The 12,073-nt window shown below is 41.7% G+C and overlaps 1 protein-coding gene across 1 annotated transcript in view; it reads left to right on the top strand.

Annotated features, from left to right (window-relative positions):
- The first annotated feature begins 46 nt into the window (after window positions 1-46).
- FAM214A (family with sequence similarity 214 member A) overlaps window positions 47-12,073 on the top strand; it is a 49,145-nt gene continuing 37,118 nt past the window's right edge. The window contains exon 1 of the mRNA XM_009276468.1: window positions 47-160. Coding sequence (XP_009274743.1) covers window positions 145-160 — 16 coding nt within the window. The 5' untranslated portion in view covers window positions 47-144. The remainder of the gene's footprint in view (window positions 161-12,073) is intronic.

The raw sequence follows: 12,073 nt of genomic DNA on the forward strand, positions 1-12,073 counted from the left end.
GAGCCCCCGGCGGCGCGGCCGGCCTCCGGCGTATTGTTTTTACGCACGAAAAATAATTAATATCGCTAGCTGGAGGCAGCGACAGCCAGTCTTCTCGGGGAGAGCGGCAGAGCACTTCGGCTCCTTTCCGAGGAAACGGAGAAAATGAAGCCGGAACGAGGTAAACGTTTATCGAGATGTTTCTGTTCCGCTTGGTTTTGTTCCTAGGATTAGAAGTAGCCCGGTATTTCGCCTCGGTGTTACCGCTCTATTTCCCTGTCCCCTTCCCTGTCGTTCTGGGGGATGGGAGAGAATCCAGGTACCGGGGTTCAGCTCGGGGAGCGCTGACGGCACGGTGAAGGTACCCTCCGAAGGTGATTAGCAGCCCCACGTCCTGCCTGCCCTCCGGCTTGCCATTGTCTTGGTTGGATGGGAGGCAGGCAGGCACCGTAGCAAACTCCTTTTGCTCTGGGAATGCTGCGGTTTGTAATGGCTTGTTAGCACAGAACTGCGGCGCTGAGGCAAGGGTCGGTCAAAGGCAAATCGGGCATCGACAGACAATGCCAGCACGCGCACAGAAATGTCAGAACGTAGCCCCAAACCACCCTGAAAATAACTGTAACTTCCGTCTGTGGTGTTTTATAAGCTGACCGTGTTTTTTGTTCCGGTTATAAAGGAGATGTATCCTAACAAGCATGCTGAAATACTAATTTTTCACGGTCGTTTGGTTGCTATCTTATCTGGATTACTGGCATCTGGTTTTACAGAAAAATAAAGTCGACTGTCTATGTATATGTTTATAACACTTCAGCTCTCTTGCAGTATAGCAACAGCTTGTTTTATAAGCTGACGGTGTTTTTTGTTCCGGTTATAAAGGAGATGTATCCTAACAAGCATGCTGAAATACTAATTTTTCACGGTCGTTTGGTTGCTATCTTATCTGGATTACTGGCATCTGGTTTTACAGAAAAATAAAGTCGACTGTCTATGTATATGTTTATAACACTTCAGCTCTCTTGCAGTATAGCAACAGCTGCTGATGCCCCTAGAGTTGAAAATATGTCATGACTTCTATTTTGATCCACATGAGCGGTGATTATTGATTCCGGTTCGTTAAAGCAAGATTATTTTTTTTTATAAGCAAATCTTATGAGTGCTCATTGTAGAGTTCTGAGTGCTAATTAAGAAAAACCTCCCTTGCTTAGATATTTGGGTTTCTTAAAATTTTGATGATTCTATTGTTTACCTGGTTGCTTTCAGTTTTAAAAACACATTCTTTTTGTGTTATAATCACTTTGGTGTTTTGAGAAACGCTTTAATATAGCTTAGATATCCGTGTATTAAATACTAACGCTTACATGACATACACGTCTTAATTAGGTTTGTTAATGACATGTTTGCTAATAGCAACACTGCATAAATGACCACTCTTAGGTGGATTTCTTGTATGTATATGCTGTAAGGATTATATGGCGTGACGATAGTACAGAAATGATCGTAAACACATGCATAAATTAATGGGGTTTAAGTACTAGGGATCTGAAATGGGCTTTTCTCTTTGCTTTCCTCCTTGTTTCTTAATTGCTCAAACCTTCACCTGATCGATTGCAGCAAGGCAGGTTGTTTTTAGAATCTCTTTAGATTTTAATACCAGACCTGGAGTTTGAAAACTATTTACTGTCAAGGTGAAATAAAATTTCAAAATAGCCAGGTAAAACCCAAGTCAATATTTGCAGCTTTAAAATGTTCTGCTGTAGCAGTTCAAAACCTCTATATGACCTTTGTCTATTCTTTTCTTTAATTTTTCGGCAGAAAAAGTTAGAACATTGGAAACATTTTTAGTTGCTGTATGATAAGTGACCAGATGCCTTTTTTTTAACCAATCTTGTGTAGAGGGTACGAAATTTATAAAGAAAGCAAGTTTTTAGGTTGTTGGGGGGTTGTGTGTGGGTTCCTCCCCCCCCCAAGCTGACAGTTAATAAATTGACATTCCTATCCATTGTAAAATGTCTATCGCACACTGGGTGAAACCCTTCAGAAGTAATGTCTTGAAATTCTTTTAAGATAATTAACAAAAACCTTGAAATAAATCGTGGATCTTGCCAAACATTGGAGAGTATCTCCAGCCATTTTAGTAAATACCTCTAGCTTAACTGTGTGCTAATGTAATAGAGCAATGCCATGCGCAAAGGGGGGTGTGAAAGTGCTGCCTAAATGCCACATGCAGCCCACAGAGACTCTTAGGAGGCACGAATCATGCAAATGTTTACATGTGCTGCTTTCTGCATAGCAGCTGCACCACAGGATACGAGCAGTCAAGTGTGCAGTCACCTGCTTCCAATCGTCGCAAATTAATAGCAAAGGACAGGAGAGAAGCAGACCACTCAGCTTGCCGCAGCCCTCACTCTTCTACAGACCCTCAAAATCCTGAGAAGACTGCAAATCCACACACCAAGTGAAACCTAAAGAAACAGACTTAAAAAGGCTTGAAATGTTTTGGGTTTTTTTCATTCTTGCAAATAATTATATCAGAATCCATTTGGAGCAGACAGATGTAGTTCTCGTAGTTAGAAGTAAGCTTAAAGCTACACTTAATAAGATTGTAATGCCCAGGCATGTTGGGAGAAGGTATAGTTTAGCTTTTGTCATACTCCCAATAAGATTCTGGTTATCACCAGTAAAAATGGGTGGTGCAGGAGAAGAAAGGGGAGATCTAAATGTGCAACCACTTTTTTAACAGTGGAAAATGTTATAGAATATTTTAATTTAAGAAGGTGAGAGGGATGAGCAGAAATGAAGAAAAAAGGGGAATTTGGCCCTAAGGTACTTACTTCCCTTTATAACAGGGAAAGTTTGAAAATTACAGATATAAACGTGCGATATATGAGAGCAGTATGGAGGAGATGGAACGTGGAGTGTTGCATAGCAAATCCATGGAGCAGTTTTGCAAGTGAGGAAGAGAGGTTTGAAAGTGCAGGTTAAAATGTGGGCTTATTCCTTTGCCATGAGAGGCACAGGGCATGACATGTCTCGTGAGCATCGCTCAGGACTTGCCCATCAGGTGGGGTGTCAGTGTGGAAGGGCAGTGGTTGCTCTAAGCACGTTCACGTAACTACCTCTATACTGGGTCTAGGGAATGCAGTAACTAAAATACTGATGGCTGCAGCTTGGCTTTACCTTTCCTACGCTGCCATTCTTAAAGTGAAGTGTTGAAGCATCTTAAAATACAGTGGTCACGTTGCTTCAGCTGAGGCTTCACCACTGCCAGTGAGAAGAATGATTTATCTCCCTTTCTTACATACAATGTTTTTGGGGTGACGTTTGAGTTTTGTTTTTTTTCCCTCTTTCTGCAGTAACAACGTATCAGCTTACCTAGCTTTGATCCATGATATCATCACGATTTAGTTTCTGCAGTACAGCTGCCTAGACAGCTGCTTCACGCTGCATGTTTGGACCGCTGTTTCCTTTCTCAAGTACAGAGCTTTGCTCTTGCTTCTATTGAACTTCGTTCTAATGACTTCTGATCGCTTCACTGGTTTATTGAGTTTGGAAGACAGAACTAGGCTTCGTAGCAGAGTGCTTGCAAACTCTTCCAGTTCAGCTTTGCTCATAAACTGTATAAACACGCTGTTTCACCATCGGAGTTAATGAAAACATTGCATAATGTCAGGGTGATAGCTTACTGCCAAACGCGGAAGTCTTGTTATGTACTCTTAGAGTACACTTGGTGCACAACTGGAAAAAATCTTGTGGTTTCGATGAATCTGCAGTATAGTCGTTTTTTACTGTGGGAATGTTACAAGACTTCAAAAGTCTTACTATAGTCTAAATAGCTCAGCTACTGCTCCTTCCTCCTCCCTCCCCCTCACTGCATGAATGATCAGTTAAAGGAGGAAGACAGGCTTGTTTGTCTCTAAATGCATGCTGGCTGTTTTTTATCACCTTATTCTAGGCTTTTCTTACTTCTTTATTGCCTTGCTTTGTTTATTCCTCTGCCGTGTGTTCTCTGTGTAGAGACTATTCTGTTTTCATTTACAAATTAAGCAAAAAGCAGTAGTCTCTTACTTTCTGAAGCATTAATTCCCTCCTGGAGATTATCCTAATTTAAAGAAATCACTTTATAAGAGAGGAACAGTCGGTCTGAAGATTGCTTTTTCTCTTCTCCTTCCTTCTTTGCAAGTGAAACTCTGATATGAGCCTCTGTGTCTGTTTGTAGTAACTGGGTTAAGAGACTTTCTTCCACCTTATTTAGTGGTTTGGTATGGAAAGAGCTAACTCTTTGGGTTCGACAGAAAGAAGTCTGTTTACTACCTCCTGGTGGAAACGTAGCGGAAGGATTTCTGGATGTATCTGTGAGGTAAGATGGAGGAGAAATTAATGAAGATGAACAGTTGATTGAATGCTTTTCTTCAAATTCTTATGAGGAAGGATGAGGAGGCATGGGATTGGGGGTAAGTGAGCTGAACCAGTTTGTTTAGGAGTTGTGGAGTTAGTTGTTAAGTTAGGAGATCTGGATAAGGTCCTTGTTTTTAAAAACAAGACTTAGTTTTATGCCCTGTATTAACTCCGTGAAAGATGTTGTGGAAAACTTTTTAGCAAAGATGACGTGTTACAGAGTATGCAGATCAGGAAGTGAAAATACCTATTGAAAAAGGATGAGTGGCATTTTAGTGTCCTGTATTGCACTGTGATACAGACACTTTAATTTGATAACATCACTTTAATTTGATAGTATCTTCTCAGTGAAATGTCATGAAGCACTTAAACTTTTCCGGTGCAAGAGCGATGTAGCCAGTAAACAAAGTAATAAACTGGAAATGAGGTGCTTCCTGCTTAGTGGAGCTGTCACTCCAAAAGCATTTGGGCAATGCTTTCGGGCTTGGTTGCCACAGGTAAGTGCAGGTTGGGTGATAATGAGCTGGAGGTGACGCTGCTCCCTGGCCCGGGAGGAAGCCGTGCTGGCAAACGCGCTCCGCCGTGCAGGGGCACGTGCGAGAAGGTGCGTGTGGCGAGGGAGGCTGGCTCTGACGGGCAGGAAAGGGTGGGGGGTGTCTGCTCTTCCTATGTGGATTGCTTTCAAATAAAAACAGCTTATTCTTTAAAAGAAAGAAAAACTGCAACTGTTCAGGATCAAAAACCAAACAAACTGACAGGTGGCCAGGATATTACACGCAGATTCCATTTATAAGGCATGAAGCTATCTAGCCCTAATCTTTGGGGAGAGCAGATTTGTCCTGATAACACGTAATGTATAGATGCAGTGGATGAGGATGGGTGAACAGGAGTATGAGCCTTTTTTTTTTTTAATTGAGGGTAGAGTCTAGATTCTTTCAATACAACTCTGTCCTTGCACCCAAGAAATGGGAATATATGCTCTTTTATTAAATTTCTGCTACAAAAATTTACCTTAGAAGAATTCTTAGCTTTTAGGTGCTTAACTCCTCTCCCCCCCCCAAAAAAAAAAAAATCTAAGGATATTCATTTGTAGAATTGGGAAATCTTAAGTTTTGGTTTGAAATACCTGCTTATGTTAAAGTCTTCCTACCTGTTCTGCGACTCGTGTCGACAGTGAGGCAAGTCCTCCTGTTGTAGAAGTAGCCCTCGGGTTGGAAGAGTGCTTTTATCCATGTTCAACAGTGAGAGTTCTTCACTGCGTGCCTGTTCTTCAGAGAGAACAAACCACACTAGTAACAACTTTGCCATTTTCTTTTTGTTTGGTTGGAGTTGTCCATACTAGCTGCCTTCAGAGGGGCTCTTGTTGCTACAACAGATGCTGCTGGAATGGCGTTTTGGTGGATATTTTGGGGCTTGTGGATATGCCAAGTCCATAGGCTTGGGCTATATAACTGACCCTTCTGACCGCATTCTTTACTTGCTGAAGTGGGGAACTTTGGCATGCCAGATCAGATCCCTGGGCTGAAGCATATTAGATTGGACTTAGTTGTTAAGGGCAGTGTTGAAACTATTATTGGATCTGAGGTCTGCCAGCTTCTAAATGTTTTTAAAAATAAGCTAACATTTATAAATACAGATTCTCATGAGAGATGTGAGTTTGTTGCCAAATGAAATTCTGCTTATTAAAATTAGAAATATTCTGTGAAAACAGAGTAACTGATGGGAAGAAACCAGCTATATGGCATTTGTTAAAAGAACTTGCTCTGTCTACTTCACTGTTTACAAAATGTTTCTTTGTTATTTTGACAAATGTCTACTAATAGCAGCTGTTAAATGGTGGTGAAATAGCCATAGCCTTTTATCCTATCAGCAACAAGTTTAGGATAACAGTCCGGCAGTTACTAGCTGTTCTTTTAGTCAATAAGGTCTTGCAGTTTAACTGTAATTATAGCTGTAATAAGTACTTTCTCCATTCTGGTGTGATACTTGGTAAACTATGTTTTTTAGATTTTTGAAGGTGTCTCACATCATTGTCTTTCAAGGTGGTAGTAAATTGTTCAGTCTTTGCAGGTCTGTTTGTATTTAATGTTTAGACAGAAGCCAGTTTTTAAGTTTAAATTGTTTTAGAAGTGCACGTACAATTGCATAGTTACCTTTGTACTACCGAGTACAAAAACTTCATGTATAAGTAGGCAATTAAGGATGTCTATAAACCTGGGTGAATGCAAATACAGAAGAGTGCCTCTTGGACTTGGGTAGGTAGTTGGACTTTGGAAGATTTCACATTCATTACATATCCCTTTTTCTGTTTGCCCGGTGCAGGGTGGGATGAATATAGCTATAAGCACACAGCCGAAGCCATGTGCGGTTATTCTTGATCTGCAGGCATAACATAAGATTGGAAGAGAGGTTTTTATAAAGGCTACTCGTAAACAGTATATTGAGTTGTAAGAGTCATGAAAATTCTCCAGCTGTTCTTAACAATTCAGTGTTATTCTGACCAAATAAAATGTTTATACTTAACTTGCTTGTATTAATATATTTTCTTCCTTGTTAAATGGGCCTGACTAGTTCTTTTTGCTAGTGATTGTTGCATTACCTTTTTATATTAGCTTTGGGACCAAAACTATTTAAAGTTGCTATCTGAGATGGTATTACTACATTATGTTGACTCAAAATGCAAAGGTGTAATGGGATAGTATGAGGACGTTCTCGGGGATAATTTGGAGAAGAGCTGTGTATGAATCAGTGGAGGCAGATGAACACATGGGGAAGGAAGCACTCCACATACGTGAAATACTAACAACACTTCCATGGGTGTTCTGAATGGAGGAACCCTTATCGAGAATAAAGGCGAACAAAATAGTCTTACTGAGAAGTCTTCTGGACAACTTCGTTTCTTTAGGAGCGGTAAGAGGAGTTCTTCAGCTCCCCCCATACACGTTTATTTTGGTTTGACCGTTTTTCATTTTGTGGGAAGGAGTCCAATCTCTCTCTGTCCAGGTAGTTAGTATCCGGTAACCACGGGGCACTTACGCTTTTCTCTTAGCAGTGATCAATGCATTTCCCAAACCTATTGCTAAGTATGACTTTTTTGTTCCTAGGGAAAAAACAAGTTGGATTTTCTTCTGAGGTATAATAAAGAAAGAGAATGTGTCTGAAATAAGGAATCTCTGGTTGCACATGTGCCATGTCATCTGTTTTACATTGTGTAGCCTGTGAAGTTAGTGAATTTTTTTTCCATTAAGATCCCTGGGAACCAGGTTGGTAAGTAAGTCCATTTTAGACTGTGAACTTCTTTACTGAGACTACGAGCAGGTGACTGCTTATGCTAGCCTAACCTCTTAAGGCTGCTTTGCATGCAGGGATTCCTCTTGCCCACTGATGAGCCTTCAGGATTTCTAGGGCATGTTTCGCACTTCTCCGTGCTGCAATAAATTAAGCTTCTTTCTCAGGGTGCTGTGCAAGTATCATCTTGTCGTTGGGTATAATGGGGGAGGGAAGGGCAGAGAGAGAACTTCAGCGAAGAGTTGAGGATGGCGAGTATTAGCCCGTATCCTCAGTACGGTCAGTTCCACGGTGGGAGGTGGTGGGGTGGTGGTGGTTTCTTCTGAGGGTCAGGGGAAGGAGAGGTGCAGGAAGAGCTGCTGTGGTCAGCACGCTCTTTTTTCAGAGTGGTGGGACACCCTTCTCCCCTGACAGGTACTGTTCTCCTTGGTTCCCTGCCAGGTCGCTAGCCCAACAACGTAAGTGAAACAAACTATGGCTCGCTCGCGCTTTCAGGCAGGTCAGCAACTTTGGTAGAAAGCTTTGTCTGCAGACTTGGAGGGGCAGAGAGGGTGGTTAAGAGTAATATCTGAGGAAATGTCTGTGATGACTAGTCACTGAAGGCATAACTTCTGTGTTAGCAGGATGAATTTTTGATACGTTGTGTTGATGCTTTGTGCGGTTTTCTGTAAAGTCACAAGTATCAGTGCATTTTCTTTGCATGTTAGCTCTGAATATTTACAACACAGCCCCAGTAAGACATCCTATTTACTTGCTCTCTCTTGGTACAGCTTTTTTAGTCAGGCTTTTAATTCTGATGAAGGAGTTGGGGGCAGGGGGGAAGAGAACAGATGCATCAGGAAGAGAAGAGCTTTAGTAAATATTGCAGTGACGTGGAGTAAAGGAGGAGGAGTTTCCTACCAGTGGGAGCTGAACAGGGACAAAATTGTCAAGATCAGTATGGACTGGGAATGCACGGTTAGGGGAAAGGGATTAATACCAACACTCATGCTGCTCAAAGGTAAGTCCTTTTTTCTCTGCTGTATAATTCTTTAAACACGACTCTTCAAGCATATTTCCTATGCAAGGCTTCCCACTTCAGATGGCTTTTAATGAAAAGCATGGCTTTGTTTTACTTTATTTTGAAGGGGAAATGGCTGCTTCCATTTGAAGCACGTGCTATTCAAATGGCCAAAGAAATTTTGTTTACCATGGAGAAGCTGTGAGAAACGACCTATCTGGAGGACTAGAGTTGGAGGAGAGGGCTGGGTAACGACTGCTACCGTAACTACACTAGTGGCAGCGCTCCCTATGTAGGATGGTCAGACAGTGTAACTGCTTACACCACATTAGCGCAAGGAAGGTATGGAAGACCCCTTTTAGAAGTGTGCATGCTGTTAAAAAGTGAATGAGTAGGACCAAGTAGTCAGCTTATGGAGCTGAAACAGGAGGAATAGTTGATAATTCTAGAAAAATTTGAAGGTAAAGATCGGGAGATTAGTGTAAAACCGCTAGAATACATGTCTGCCTCATCTTGCATCAAGCAATTAAGTTCGCTAAAATTGGTGTAACTGGCTATTATTGTACTGCCTTTGGATGTTTCCTACTGATAGTCTTGCTGATTTAACGAGTTTCTGTGAAAAAGTATTTTGGATATGTTAGAAAAGGTTAAGTGATGCTGCTTGATATACATTGTATGTTCCCTCATCCCATCTTCATTTTGAGGATATATAATGGCCTTCAGTTTCATAAATGTTTTAGGACACTTCTTATAAGCTGGTTGTATTCATTCTCAGTTAAGCTTCTAGTATGAAATGTTAAGCAGCTTTGTGATCTTGTTCTAAAATCATAGCGGAACTGTTAGCATCTGATGCTTTCAACTTTGCATATAGTCTATAGCACACCCAGAAGTCTTTCTCACTCATGAAATTTAACTTTAATCGGAAAAAGGAAAGCTATACATAAATTAAGACTGTGGATGGTATATCTTATCAGCTCTTTAACATGCATTGCAAGCATCAAGAACTGACCTCAGCTTTGTTCTGAGGAACTGAGCGTCTGAGGGGGAAGAAGGGGAATAGGGTTGTCTACATGAGTGCTTACTGGTTTTATATTCTGCAAATTAATAACTCAAACCAAAATGATTGTTTCAAGGAAGGGATGCATTGGTAGAAAAGTGCTTTCATTTTTCAGCTCGTCTCTACAGCTAGGCTGTGTAAACATAAGGTGCCATGAAGTCATTACACTTCGCTCCTTAGGGGTCACGTGCACACCTTGCTTTTCCTGCACAAGGCAGGGCTGGAATCTGAACTAGAGTGTTTTTCTGAACTAGCTCGTTACTAGACATCCTGTGCTTTGGCATGGCCCTCCAAAGGCTGAAGTTGGGCGTTTGTGATGTAGGGATGATGCCAATTATGTCTACTGGCAAGTGCTGCTGAATTGATGCGTAGTTGACTTGACACTGAGATAACCACGCTTGGCTGGGATTTCCTGCTTTGTGAAATGTGTAGGACTGCTTATTCCTAAAGTTTGTGTTGGATAAAATCCATTCTTATCAAGACCTCATCTTTTTTTATTTTAATACGTGTTATCCTGTTTGTGGCAGAAGGTGGGTTAAAATACAGTCTCTTGCTTATTATTAGTCATTTTGCGCAGTATTAAAACTGCAAGGGTATTAGTAGTATTTTAAGTGCAGCTACTTTCTGATGGTGGAATGTGCAGCTTAGGGTAAAGTCCTATGTATATCTCCATGTGCTACTGTATTCTCTTAGGCTCAGTCAGACTAGCGATGTCCTGTTACCATGTGTATCTTGTGCCTCTGCTGGAATGTGTGGAAGAATAGAAGATCAAACCAATAAATGAGTAGCATGCTTCAAGGTGGGTTTTGTTTGGAATTTCTAATATTGTAAGTTCTAAATTTAGCATTTTGTTAGGCCAGATGCGTCCATTTCTGGGGTGTTCTTCCACAAGTATGCACAGAGCTCAGCTGTGTATATCTACGGCTGGCTTAGGGCAGTAAGCTTAAAAGCTGGAGTGTCAACATGCTGTCCTGCTTTCACTGTATTTGAAGAATATCAGGGGTGAAAAGGACCTTTGTGGTTACGCTCCAGTAGCCCAGTGTGGGAAGACTGTTCGGGGGCATTATGGTGGGTAGGTACGCCTGTCATCTAGAGGCAGCTGCTCCTCACTAAAACATTGTTAGCTGGCCTGTAAAAACAACTGGTGGCTCCTGAATACTGTCTCTGCTGGCCCCCATGGGAATTGACTCAGGGTTGTTGCTTCTGCCTCCTGTTAGCAAAACTTTTAAACATGCTGTGTTTACCAATGTGATAAATATTCCTCTTACCCCTCCCATTCCTCTCATAGATATTGAATAACTGTTTCATAGAAAATCATCTGAGTACTTTTTTTCAAAGGCTAGGTGGTTGCTCGATTAAGAAAGCTTGAAACTGCTTTTTCAGACAACTATGTAAACTACGGTGTTTTCGTAGAAGTTAAATGTTCCATGAAAGAAAAATACTTGGAAAGCAAACTGAGATAAAATATACAGGAAGCTTGAATGTCAGTGACTAATGAAATGGTATGTTTTGCGTATAACTTTCTGTAAGGCACTGTCTGTATCTACAGTCTTTAAATGGGCCAACTGCTAAAAGGTATCCAACCTTCCTCGGATAAAATGTCTACTTAAAAATCTGGTATAGGCTATGTTTTCTCGCAGGCACAGCTAAATGATACTGCTGTATAAAACGTGAGCGGGGAAGGGTCGTTGTTCTGTGAAGTAAGTAGCATGTTTTCCATGCTCTTGAATGGGTTAGTGAGTGCTACTGGATTTTGAATGCGGTTGTGAAGTCTAGTTTGATCTGGACTTCTCATAGTTTCATGGCATCTAATTACAGAACAAGAGTTTTATTCTTGTTATGTGACGTGGTTAGGCTGAGAGTAAGATTTTTTTTTTTGTGCCGATTATGTTAATGTGGTGAATGTCATCTGACTTTAGTTCTTGTAAATAGGTAAGAAAGTTTAACGTGGACAACATGTTGTTCAGACTGCGCCTAGAACAATACGTGCAGTTTTGAGACTACCCTCCTGAAACAACTTCATGAACTGGTCCCCAAAAGTGCCCCCTAAAAAATTGAGGAGGGGGTCAGAAAAAAATACCCAAGTAGGGAGCTCATCAGGCGGGTTTAAGAACTACAGTAACGCAAGGAGAGCTAGGAATGGGATTTTCCTCCCCGCGGAGCATGCTGTGAGGCTTGGGGGGGATGAGGCAGCCGAGCCGCTTCCCAGCGGAGCCGTGGAGAACGCGCTGTGGGAAGGCAGCTTGTGCGGGCTGGGGGGAGGACGGGCGGGCGGGCGCCTTTTCCCGCTCCAGATGTAAATACGCGTCACCCCGCGTAGGCTGCTACTCGGGGCCGATTCTTCGGAAGTGGTG

The sequence above is a fragment of the Aptenodytes forsteri genome, unplaced genomic scaffold (genome assembly GCF_000699145.1).
Source record: "Aptenodytes forsteri isolate BGI_AS27 unplaced genomic scaffold, ASM69914v1 Scaffold1, whole genome shotgun sequence".
NCBI lineage: Eukaryota > Metazoa > Chordata > Aves > Sphenisciformes > Spheniscidae > Aptenodytes > Aptenodytes forsteri.